This window comes from Astatotilapia calliptera, chromosome 4 (genome assembly GCF_900246225.1).
Source record: "Astatotilapia calliptera chromosome 4, fAstCal1.2, whole genome shotgun sequence".
NCBI lineage: Eukaryota > Metazoa > Chordata > Actinopteri > Cichliformes > Cichlidae > Astatotilapia > Astatotilapia calliptera.
The window spans coordinates 14,098,377-14,111,689 of record NC_039305.1 but is presented as its reverse complement, the minus strand read 5'-3'; the positions used below and the strand labels follow the sequence as shown (position 1 = coordinate 14,111,689).

The 13,313-nt window shown below is 41.9% G+C and overlaps 1 protein-coding gene across 2 annotated transcripts in view; it reads left to right on the top strand.

The window, feature by feature from the left end:
- The window catches only part of abca3b (ATP-binding cassette, sub-family A (ABC1), member 3b), a 34,945-nt gene that overhangs the window by 3,158 nt on the left and 18,474 nt on the right, over positions 1 to 13,313 (top strand). For both annotated transcript variants that reach the window (XM_026164936.1, XM_026164937.1), the window contains exons 3-8: positions 215 to 458; positions 8,680 to 8,807; positions 10,759 to 10,924; positions 11,693 to 11,952; positions 12,039 to 12,155; positions 13,033 to 13,153. In XM_026164936.1, coding sequence (XP_026020721.1) covers positions 215 to 458; positions 8,680 to 8,807; positions 10,759 to 10,924; positions 11,693 to 11,952; positions 12,039 to 12,155; positions 13,033 to 13,153 — 1,036 coding nt within the window. The remainder of the gene's footprint in view (positions 1 to 214; positions 459 to 8,679; positions 8,808 to 10,758; positions 10,925 to 11,692; positions 11,953 to 12,038; positions 12,156 to 13,032; positions 13,154 to 13,313) is intronic.

The following is a 13,313-nucleotide window of genomic DNA, read 5'->3' as shown; positions in this document are numbered from 1 at the left end:
AAGATAAGATAAGATAGAACTTTATTAATCCCTCGGGTGGGTTCCTCTGGGAAATTCGACTGTTAATGTCACAGTATTTTTCCATTTTGGATGACCTAAGGGAGAGTTTATTTATTTCCCAAGATGTGTTGCCTTTATTAAAAATGATCAGTACTTTGTGTTTCTGTATGCACTTGATACCAGTGTTAATACTCTCCCTCACTCTGCTCCCCAGAAACGACAAATCCTTGTAACTCTGGTGGAGATCCTTCTTCCCCTACTCTTCTCCTGCATCCTCATTGTATTGCGCCAGAAGGTGTCTTTCAAGGATTACCCAAATGCTACAATCTATGAGAGCTACTCAGTAGAAACACTACCAAAAGATTGGAAAAACTTACAGCTGACATATGTGCCCGGCAACTCCAGCGTGGTGCGTCAGGTGGCAGAGGATGTGCAAAGAAGCTTGTTCCTATCCTCAGGTGGGGAACGAATGTCGTATAACATGTAAAGATTTATTTAAGAAGGAATTTTAATCCAAATGTAGATCTGTGAAAAGTAGGTCAGAAAATATATTCCATCTGCAGTTGATCAGTCAACAGCCAAGATTTGATTGGCACCAAAGATGATCAAAGGCATTTTTTTGTAAAAATACATCTAGATTTGAATCAGAAGGTATTCACGTGTCCGTCTTTGTGTTTAGCTCTTTCTGAATGTGATCATCCATCAGCCTGTTTGTCTCATTAAGGTATAGTTTGACATTTTGGGAAACCTTCCTGAAGATTAGATCAATACCAACTCCACTGTCTGTCTGGTAAACACAAGGTTACAGAATGCAGCATGTTAGTTTGGCTTTGCGTAGAACTAAAAACAGGAAAAGAGCATGAAATCTACCCTCACCTCTCAACTAAAGCCGACTTATAAACATTAAAATGCGTCTTTCCCATAATTCCAGTCTTTATAGTGAGCCGACCTAACAGGTTTCTGCCTTTAGTATTTATTTTAGTACAGTTTCTTGTCAGATGAAGTAAAAAAACAAATGTTTGCAGGAACATTTATTGCCAGTAAAACAAACCCTTTAGCCCTGACACCATTTGTAGTTGAGGACAAACCTGGGAATACTTGTTCTTCCAGAAACAATCCTCAGAAGGGCCACACCCTGCTCACGACCAAACGGTGTCAGCTTAGAGTTTAGACAAGGAAATGAAAAGGACACACACTGTAGCTCACATGGCTGCTCCCCCGGGGACACGTCTTTTTAAAAACTCAGGCGCTAACACACATCTGCCCTGTGTGACCAGTTATTCAGATAAACATGCAGACAGCCTGACAGACAGGTGTACAAACAGGCTTTTTGCATATTTGTTTTCATTTTGACTGACAATTGGCACGACGGGCAAATGGCTGCCGTGTGAGGTGAGCGGAGAGATACACAGGTAGCCAGAGATCTGTGGAACTGCTTCCCTGAACACAGCTATTTGAGATCTAAGCTCAGCTGTTAATAAATAATTTAACTAGTCTTAGCACTCAGAGGGGAAGGTGAAGAGGGGGTGATCAAGGCTGAATCACTGATATTTTGTTTTTCCTGCTGTAATTCTACAATGTTGTGCCTAAAATGAGGGATTCTTTTAAACAGATAACACATTAATTAATAATTAGAGATAAATAATGGAATTATTTGTGACTCCGGTCATGAAATTGTTTATTTTCCAAAATATTGTGAAATGGTGTGTTACAAAACTATTTTTCCTTCCTGTCATCATTTAAGAATAATGCTTCCCTTTTTAAAATTTGCAGATAATCTACTTCTTTTAAAGCTTTAAACACATAAGTGAACAGTTTTACTCAAGACAACAATTAATAAAACCTAATCTTACTTTATCAGTTAAATCACTGTTTTTTGAAAATATGCAATTCCAACATCTTTATGTCCTCAGTGATCTGTTTTCAGGGTTATTGAGGTTGTCTCTCGTACACACTGTTTTACCTTCAGTCTCATGTTCTCACGCTCCAAGCAGACCCTCCTATAAAAAGAAGAAAGAAAATGGTTCTTTCTGCCAAGTTAAGTCTGAACATCTGGCCTTTTCACATTTCAGCATCACCATGGACACATAAACATCATATTATGCACCTGAGGAACTGAAAACGCGGTGGCTTACTGTCATTAGGGAAATACCCGTGTGTTCGTTCGTGTTAATATCCTATTGTTACAATCTGTTTGCTAGAAGCTATAGAAAGTCTTTCTAATGCTGGTAAAGTGAACTGCTCTTAGGAGTAGCAGTGGGCGATATAGCCTCAAAATTATATCTGGATATTCCAAGAAAATGTGCAATATTATTGCAAATTCGATGATTTTGACAAATTTTATTGATGCAGGCAGCAGCTTTTGTAAGTAATTAAAGGGAATTTTCCATCTTTCTTTTGCAGTGAGCATTGATGACAGACTGCCAAATTTGTAGTGTGAATCTATTGAAACAAGGTGCCAGCAGCAGCAGCCACAGGATTATGGTGTATTAGTAGTCACACAGCATTATATCCAGTGACAAATGCAAGCACAGAGTAGCCTACGAAGAGTTCTCCTGTAATTCTGGAGGAGATGCACAATATTGTCACATAATAAAACTGCAAAATATTCTCTTCCCGGGATGTTTTATCTTTGTAAACAGCTGCTTAAAGCCCTGGTTTTCAACCATGTAACCGCATCACTAATTTAAATCCACCATTTGCTCTTCCTGACATATGGACTGAAACTTGTGATGGTTGGTTGAGTCATTGGTTACTTTTGGGTTGTACACCACCAGCTGCTAGCATCATACTCGATGGTGTGTTTTTTGCCAAGTGGTGAAACACATTTGTTGTTTCCACCTTTAACTGGAACAGTTTCCTTGCATATTTTACTGGATAAATACTGTTTTCTGTTGGAGGTTGTTGAAGTAGCTTCCTTTTTAGGAAGAGGTACATGGATCGATCCGAATACTTGCAGTACTGGCCTTGTATTTACTTGTTATTGAATTGATACCAAACACTGCATGATCGCACAGCACTGGGTACTAAGTCTTCAACATAGGGTGACACATGGCTCTTGTTATCTTGTCTTGTTATTGTGAACTAGGGAACATAAACATAGCTATTGCTATTGCAACCTCAATATGACACATTTAAATCACGTAAGAAATATTGCTGGTATTATCGCAGATAATATAATATGGTGCAGTCCTATTTGGAGAAGACCTATGCTGGATATTTGTTGACTATATTTCCTGGTTTTCATTGTACAAACTGACCAATCACAGCAAGACTTTTTGGGGACTAGATAGTAGCATTTCAGAGGGTGTAAAGCGGTGCAGAGAATAAAATATAGATATGTCTATATGTCTATATATATGTCTATCTATCTGTCTGTCTATCTGTCTATCTGTCTGTCTGTCTGTCTGTCGATCGATCGTGTTTTTATGGGCCGATGGATTTTTTTTTAAAATTTTTTTTAGGAAGGGTATATATAATGAAAGGTGTTGGATTGGCCAATTGGTCATGATCGACTCTGGGCTGGACCAATTACAGCCGAGGAGGCCGGATGCACCCTCTCCCTTGTTTAGCAATCACGTGATTTTCGCGCATTGCATGCCGGGAACTCGTGGCAAAACAATCCAAGTACCACATCAAATGCAAGCATTTGCAGCACCGCAAAACGTTCATTCTCCGGTCCCAATGCCTTCTTGTTTTTTCTTTGACGCACAAAAAGGAATGTACAAAAACAAAAGGAGAATAATGCCGGTCCGTACAAAGACAGACTCGACGAAAGGACAAAGAAAAGATATGAGGAAAAAATCAAAGGAGTGAAACGGTTAGACCCTTACGAGCACACAGAGTGGACAAAAGACATTAGCGTGCTGCCCAACTTTCACCACGCTCATATTTATAATTATACGGTTCTTGGAGTGAGTGCATGCACTCATGAAGTTTAGTAACTTCAGGTCACTGCAACAAGCCCAGGTACAGTTTACCGACGGATGGGTACAGGACCTTGAAATGCACCGTGTAGAACGAAAGACAATCGTACGTACAGAGTTTACCAGTCTCACAAATCGTCTTCATAAATACACATTCGTTAACCGTTTATTAATATAACCTTTGAGCTCAACGGTAATTAATTAGTAGTGGAAATAATTTCTGGTAGCATTACAGAAATGTAGCAGTGACAATAATATTGTATGCTGTAATCGTACTGGACAATTAGTGATACAAAACAACTGTTTATGTTTTTGTCAATGTACCATGGTAATAACAGAAGCGAAACGCAATATTGTGTCAGGACAATTCACTATTTATGCACAATAAACAAAGGAGCATAGCGCAACAATTTCTGTTCAGCGCCAGACTTGCTTGTAACCTATATCACCAATTATGTTAAGAAAAATGACTATTAACTACTACAAAACTCTGACCTTTGTGGGAATGCTTGGAGCAGACTAACCTGTGAGCTGGAGTGTTCTGAGACGTTATATTTGGTATATCCAGACCATCCGTCGGCTCTTACTTCGGAAACATGGCTTAAAAAATTTCTCTTCAACGACTTAGTTGACCTGGATGACTGAGAACCTTCACAGACTTCAACGACTTAATCCGATAAAAAAAAAAACGATCTCTTTACCCGTCGGCTTCCCGTGGCTGTCATGCGACCGGCTATTGCAGTTAATAATACAACAGCTTCTTGTCATTTTTTGGGTTTCTTTTTATCGCTGTGTAACTGAGTTCAATTGAAAGCCTGCTGCGCTAGTACCTCTTGCCACAAGTTCCCAGAATCCTTTGCGGTTTTAACCCTGAATGACGTCACATTTTCAATCTTTATCCTGGTGGGCCGGTCTCTAGTCAAAATGCCCGGGCCGATTTTTTTGTCCCAGTCCAGCCTTGTTTACACAGGTGCACATAAGTGGTCCGCATGTGCGCATTCGCTGTCAAAATAAAAGACGCGCACCAGATAAGAAGTTGCAACGCAAGTTTGCGTCCATATAAAAAGCACTGTTTTTGTCCGCTAGAGTGGGATTTTCACGGCACATTCCGCACCACATCTCTGTGCGTTCATCATTTGTTTGAAGCCAGCTCACCTCCTGCAACCACTTTTCCGAGAATACGTGCTTCTTTTGTGGTTTCTTTTGGGGAGGAACACCAAAGTAATTGCTTAAAGGAGCTTGCTTCTTCGACATCTTTAAGAGTTCTAAACAAATGTCTGTCCTCCCAGAAAATATTATGTACGCAAACACGCGTTGCAACTTCATATATTGTGCTCGGTTTTTTGTTTTTTTGTTTTTTTTTTGGACAGCGAATGCGCACCTGCGGACCGCTTCTTCTGGGCTATATTCTCAGCAGCATATTGTAGCGGGTCAGAGCTGTTCGGGGTTCTGTTTGTACAGTTATGTTTTGTTTATGTTGCCATAGTGACGGGTGACGCCCTCTCGCGACGGTGTGTCCTTCCGGGGTCAGAGGGCGCCCTGTGTGTTGTTGTTGTTGTTGTTGTTGCTGTGCGGTTGCCGCGCTGAGCAGTTAGCTAGCGGTAGTGTTCTTCTGCAGTTGTCAATAAACGGCTGTGCTCCCTGGCTAGCTCACGGGAAGCAAGACCAAACGACACCTCCGTCTCCTTTTTTTTTTCTTTTCATTTCTGATTTTTTATTTATTTATTTTTTTTTGGGGGGGGGGGGGGGCTTTATTGGACAACTGGAAAGAATAATGAAGGCTAAAATTTGGGCCCAAGGCGAGGAGTTCCGGAGAAAAGACGCTAACCAGAGCCAAGGAAGTCTCGCCAGCTTTCGCTGGAGCAATCTAATTATAGAGACTGGCACGCTAGCTTTAATGATGCAATGGCTGCTCACTTTAAAAAAAGTTCTCCCGTGTGTTCGTCCCTGCTCTCGTCTGTTTCAGACATGGTTTTTTTGGGATTTTTTGCTGTGCGGGACAGAAACAGCAGCTGCTCATAAGTATTCACAGTCCTGCTCGTGGATTAGCAGAGACAAAATGTGAGCGTAGATTGGACTGCACACTGCGCTGCCTCCTCCAGAACACAGCGGGCCCTTCTCATTCTCTCTGAGTGCTAACCACAGCTGTTCAACACCACTTGACTTTTCCTAACAACAATGTTCTCAGATGGCTGTGGCCACTTTTGTTCCTTCTCGCTGGAACAGTTGCTCTTCTGGTTTTCTTTAATGTCTTTGTCTCTTGGTGGTGTGTTGGATGAGAGCTCGTTGCCTTGCTGACCAAAACGGTGATGAGACTCTGTTCAGGTTGATGTTTGTTGATATCACCGTGGTTGTTATAGTGATTGCCTTGGATTTGTGGCCCCACTCATCAGTTTGAACTCTTTTTTTTTTTTTTTTAAAATGACATCAGAAACAGCAGTATGCGACATTACGTGATGGCAGAGCTTCAGTTCATCCGTCTCCTTGTCTGAGCTCGCCACATTGGTGTCAGAAGTGGGATGATGGTGGCACCCAATGTTCTGACCCGAGTGACTTTTCCCCCCGCCGGTCGTGACCGGCCGGTGCGCCAAAAGAAGGCACCTGGACATTTGCAGGACTTTGTGTGGGGTAATGGGGTCGTTGGGGACGACTGACCCCTTAGGTGGGGGCTATGTAGCGGGTCAGGGCTGTTCGGGGTTCTGTTTGTACAGTTATGCTTTGTTTATGTTGCCATAGTTACGGGTGACGCCCTCTCGCTGCGACGGTGTGTCCTTCCGGGGTCAGAGGGCGCCCTGTGTGTTGTTGTTGTTGCTGTGCGGTTGCCGCGCTGAGCAGTTAGCTAGCGGTAGTGTTCTTCTGCAGTTGTCAATAAACGGCTGTGCTCCCTGGCTAGCTCACGGGAAGCAAGACCAAAAGACACCTCCGTCTCCTCCTTGTCTGAGTTCGCCACAATATTAAACATATCAGGTCCCCATAAGGAGAATCATGTGCTAACGGCTGTCTAAATGACTCGGGTAAAGTTTGTAGCATGCATGCTTGTTGTTTTTGTCTGCTTCCACTTGTCTTTGCACTAGGATGATGTCGGTGTAAACGTGCAGTCATATTCGTTGTGTCTGTGAAGGTTCTCAGTCATCCAGGTCATCGTAGTCAAAGGAGCTTGCAAAGAAAAGCGTCTGGACTTCTTTAAGTTGATATATATATATATATATATATATATATATATATATATCCCATAGCAGCTGGATAGCGTAGTGGTTAGACTACACGCCTTTGGAACAGGACGTCGCCCGGATCAACAAGGTCCGCGTCAGGTGTTGAGGAACCAGGGCACCCTGACGAAAAGTGGGCTACTGGAACAAGAAGGCATCGGTGGGCAAGAGACGAAAACAGGGCGTTGTTGGAATGCTACTACGCAAGTAACCCCGGCGGAAGGGGCTACATGAATAGGATGTGGTGGTCCCCGTGGTAATCGGAGCACTAGGTGCGGTGACTCCCAAGCTAGGCGAGTGGCTCCAGCAGATCCCGGGAATAACATCGGAGATCTCTGTCCAGAAGAGCGCAGTCCTGGGAACAGCTAAGATACTGCGCAGGACCCTCAAGCTCCCAGGCCTCTGGTAGAGGACCCGAGCTTGAAGGATAAACCGCCCGCAGGGGCGTGCTGGGTGTTTTATTTTATTTTTTATATGAGTTCAACTTGAACTCCAGAATAAACCTGAGGATTTGAAGGGCTAGTTAACCCAAATTCCTAAACCTTACAATTTTGTCAAAGACCATTAAGTGGTAAACTATCAGCACAGCTGCACTGTCATGGCTCGCACTCTCACTTCAAGTGGTAATTGACAAACCTGCTGTTCTAGTACTTTGCACTAACCAGCTAACTGTTCCAAACTCTAACCATTAACTTTAGCTACTTGTTTTGTACTGTTTAGTGTAATTTAGCCAACAAGTATGGCTATTACATGGCTAATTATTGATTCATTTTAAAAAATACTACACCTAAACTAACGCTTACTCTTTAAACTGTCTCTACTTGCTTCGAATAATCCGATTTTTCACTAATACAACTGAGCTAACCCAAAATCTTCCCATGTATCTATTTCTAATGCTGCTAGATGGGAATTACTGAGTTATACTAGTGGTAACCATTTGAGGAGCGTGAAGGATGTCAGGTGAATATGTGAACTGTGTCTTTTGGCTGATTGCCCTTCCTCTTTATCTCTGTGCAAGTGTTTATTTTATGATCATGAACCAGATTTAACCCCGAGACCTGTGTGTAATCCTGACGCTCTTTGCCAGGCGCAGAATACCTTCATGCTTGCTTGATAAGTGCAATAAAGAGTTCAGCAATAAAACCGATTTAATCAACAGTGAAACTACATAAGAAAAGGTGGTTTAGTCTTATTTATGGTGCTGTGACATCTTTTTTTGTGTTTTGAACCCCACATGTTGCTCCAATTTTTTTAAAGTGATCTGTCATCTGTGTCCCCCCCCCCCCCCCCCCCCCCCAAAAAAGAAGCATATTCCAGTGCACACTTGTCTTCTGGGGGACTGATCGGTTCTATTAATAATATTTGTGACAGAATTTGGTATGCTGTCCGCATCGTGAGCAATTTCATGCCTGTCGGCAAGAAAGGCAAGCCGCAAGGTCAAGGAGCGAGACAGGTGTGAAAACACCTGTGTGCATGAGATGAATACCAAAACACAATTCATCTAATGTTCTTCGTCTGTGTGTGTGTATTTGTCCCTGTTCCAGTGCGTGGTTTTGAGACAGAGGAGCAGTTTGAGAACTTTGTGAGGAATGACCCTCAATCAAGAAATGTGCTGGCTGCTGTAGTTTTTGAGCATCACTTCACGCATGATGATGAGCCCCTGCCCCAACAGGTAAAATGCAGCGTACACACTGACAGACAATTCCAGAAGATTACTTTGTTTTTACAGCGTTTTACCCGCAGTACCTGTTAAGGCACATTTATCTTCTTCCTGAAATTCATTCATTTGCCTTACCTGTTGAGAGGTGGTAGTTGAAAAGTCTGACCAAACAACCTTTAGTTTTTATAGTGAAACCTGATGGTGGAAAGATGCATTTAGAGGGTCACGCAGTCTAGCACTGTAGGAAAAGCTTCAGCTGACTCTGATGAAAAAGCCTGACAGGCTTAAAAGGCTTGAAAGCTTCACATCGCTCACTGTAAAGCCTTCAAGAGACGTACTCCTACATTTTAGGGTGAATCATTTAAGAACAAAATGTCTCTTCAGTCGTACTGGATTACGCTTCCTCTGTGCCTGTCTCCCTGTGTGTCAGCCACATCACTTCAGTACAGCTTGCCAGATTAAACCTTAAAAAAATACAGGTGACAAAAGGAAGCGTGAGACATGCACATCTCTTTAATGCTCACCTTTTACTGGCGGTTTTCTCTTTCTTTGTATAATGGGATTCACAATCAAAGCAGTGAACTGTTAGGCTAAAGGAAGGCACTCGTAGATGTCAGCTATTCTTTCATTTCTTTGCAAGAAACTACAGCTACATCCACATGTTCACGGGTATTTTGGTAAGCATCATCTGTGAGTAATAATGACATAAACGACGTTTCAGATCACTGAAAATGGAGCTTTTGAAAAAGTTAAGCCAGGGTAAACATTTTCAAAAGCTGTGTTTCTGTATTTACGTGCAGAGAAGAAAAACTGAGACTTTGACTTGCAACATTAAAAGTGTATGTTTTTATGTCTTTTTCTCATGTCAGACTGTGCCATGTCATTGTTTCTGTGCTTCTGATTGGCCAACATTTCCTCATGGTTACGGTTATATTGCCACTTTTGAGAATCGTGTGAGAGTTCTTTCTTTTTTTTGCGTTTTCATGTCAATGGAGGAACTTAGAAAAATTTCTGTTTCAAAAAATACCTTATCATGGTGATGTAGCCTAACACATTGACAGATGGGTGGATGGTAACTTGGGGACAGGCGAACAGACACACTGCACTGTAAACACACATCTGTCATAGCTTCGCCTTAGTTTTTATTTTTCTTTAATGTACAAAAGCTCTATATGCGCTTTATTTTGAAAACAAAGCACTCCTAAATTAGGATAGTTTTGACCCCTCAGTGTATATCAATAAAAACATGGTTTGAAAGCCTGGGTTTTTCCAAGGCTAGCCCCAGTAAGCTGTATAGGCAGAGATCATCCTCACTAAATTCAGATGCACACCCAGTCATTTTATTTTGGAAGCATGCCTGAAATGTGAGAGTGTAGGAGCCAAAGATGATTATGTTTAACATAGATCAGTTTCTAATATTACTTAGTTTGAGTCTGCCCCATCTAGTGGTTGAAATTGGTGTCGAGAGGACATAAAGGCAGGTGATGCTACCTGGAGTGGGGTGGCTGAAACAGGAATACACAATCTTCGACCTCACAGATCTCCTCCTCAGATATTGGCCTCTACTTGCGCTGCTTTTGATTTCAGACAATCCTTAGTTAATCTTTGTAATCCCTGTTCAAGTTTAGTTTGAAATCATGGATACTGTATGTGTTTATTACTTCAAATTAATAGCGCTTTATCTCAGTAACAGCGCTGCTCTGTGGACTTTGGATTATTTTGAATGTGAAAAGTCAGGCGTTTGCTAAGCCACTACAAGTCGTTTTCAGAAGGACATTAAATAACCAGTACAGACAGAAATCTCTCAATGGCTATATATTACTTGAAAATGGAAAAATTGTTAAGGACAAAACCACTGGAGGTGCTACAGTTGTTAAATTCACTGCACGACTTGAGTGTATTGCTTAGCGTATCACTCTACTCTTCATTAACGTCTGTTCTCTTTTTGCGCTCTGACATGCAGGTGAGCTACCACTTGCGCTTTACTTTTTCGCCACGCAACGCCCCGATCTCGGAAAAGTCTGAGCTGAACCCCAACAATGACTTAGACTGGCACACACACAGTCTATTTCCCCTTTTTCAACTGCCAGGACCAAGAGAGAAGCACTTCAAGGAAGGGGGAACACCTGGTGAGAATTCCTATTGTTTTAAAATGCTGTTTTAAAATGTTATTTTTAAATGACACCTAAAATAGTAGGTATTTATTTTTCTACTTAGAGATTATGCCTGATAAAAAGCTCTTAATTCTTCGACTTTGAGTGGAGAGACAGCCCTGCCTGATCAGGCTACATTTCCATGGCAACCATACCCCTGCACATGCTCAGCATAATCGGCGTTATCTAGTTTTTGGCAGGGCACAGTGTGCCCACCAATCACTTATGGGGCATTTTCAAGGCGTTAAGAACCCTTCAGGAGGCATGAGTTGCTGTTAATCTCATTTTCACATTTGCCCGTCAGCTGGTTTAAATAATACAGTAACAATGGAGGATGCATTTTCCAGTGTGTCCCAGCAGCCTTTTATTTCTCCTTAAAATGTTTTTGTCCTTAAAAATTGTTTGCAGCTAAAATAGAAAGAGGAGGTATACTCCAAAGCCCTTCTGACAGCATAATAAAAGTGACATGCTTTTATCATTTAGAGTCACATGAATATGGATTTCCAGCCTCCACGTGCATAATAACTTGTGATTGCAGCTTCAAGTTTGTTACTCAAGGCTGCTTGTCCATTCTCATGTCAGCTTCTAGAAGGAGGTTGGAAAGCTTTGACCTTGTGGAGCAGGTCACATTTTAAGTGGGCTTAAAATGCCCACTGAGTCATTTCATAGACGCTGATTACTGATGGTGTAATGGTGGTGTTAATATATTCTATTAAGTGCTGCTGCTTATTTTCTTATTTTAAGGTTATTACAGAGAAGGCTTTCTGGCAGTGCAGCATGCAGTGGACCGAGCCATTATGCACTCTTACAACAGAACCGCTGCCTCGCACCTGCTGCGTCCTATCAGAGTGGTCATGTCACGGTTCCCCTACCCTGCTTTTAAATATGACGTCTTCATCCTGGCTATTCAGAACCAGCTGCCCTTACTACTGGTGCTAAGCTTCACCTACACCTCCCTCAACATAGTACGAGCTGTGGTGCAGGAAAAAGAAAGGAAGCTCAAGGTATGTTTTACGAGCCTCTGTATGAGCTGGAGGAGTAATAAAATTGCCAGACTCTTTTAACCTGTGCTTTTTTTTGTGCATTCTAGGAGTACATGAGGATGATGGGTCTCAGCAACTGGCTCCATTGGAGCGCTTGGTTCCTCATGTTTTTACTCTTCCTCTCCATTTCGGTGTTTTTTGTTACTCTGCTCCTCTGTATCCAGGTGAGCCAGTGTTAAAAAACTGTCTTTGCTTACTGCACATTCCCGCCTGTGATGCCTTTAGCATAGCAAAAGAAACCATGGTACACATACCAGACTAAAGGTAAGAAGTGTAACGTATATAAACGCCGAAAGTGTCAGCTTCAGGTGATGATGAGCTTGTCCTGATGTTTCTAAACAAAACAAAATAAATAAATGGAAGAAATGGAGATTCTGAGTTCATCCAGTTCTCAAGAGATGCCAGGAATTTCATGGTTTGATCCAGGAGTTGTATCACAGCCACTTTCATGCATATTTCAGCATGTCAGTGGGGCAGTTTGAGGTCTTGTTGGCAGAGTTGTAACCACATCTGAGAAATTAGTAAAATAATGTCTGACCTGGAGGAGCATCTGGGTGTCTGAGGTAAAAAAGCATTATTTTACTATTTGTATATTGAGTGCTGCTTTGCATTTTGAGCTATGAGCATGGCAAAGAGAAATGGCAAACAATTCACAAAAATGAAAAGGCAGCCCACATTTTCATGCACTGAGCTGATTCTTTAAAGGGGATCAAACTCATTTTAGTTAACAGGCTCATACATCCCAATTAAATCTCAAGTGGGCTTTTCCACTAAAGCCAATACAGAATAACCTATAAAAACATTTATAAGTTGAAAGGCTGCAAAAGGCTGTAAAAGTGACACAGCTGATCTATGCTTACACAGGACACATCGCTTCCTGGTAGAAAATGCAGTAAAAAGCCCATAAATGATGCCCTCCAGCCCAAAAAGCTGTGAAGCAGCTATTAGGCTGGATGGGACCCTTTGGCTGGCCTATGTTTGACACCCTCGGTTTAAAGATTATAAATGTTGTGATTACTCAGACCCAATCTCGTATTTTAGGTGAGCCCCAACGGAGCGGTGCTGACCAGCAGTGACCCCACGCTGGTCTTCGTCTTCCTGCTCGTCTTCACCGTGGCCACTATCAATTTCAGCTTTATGATCAGTGCCTTCTTCTCACGAGGTGTGTGTTTCTGTCACTCCACTCATTTCTAAATGATAATATAATAATAATAATGTCTCTTTTTGACTGCTGCTGTCTTGCTTTGTAATGTATGTGCGAGAAAGAACTTTTCACTTCATTTCCTGAAATGCACGGTGTGTCTCTGAGACCAAAGTTTCTG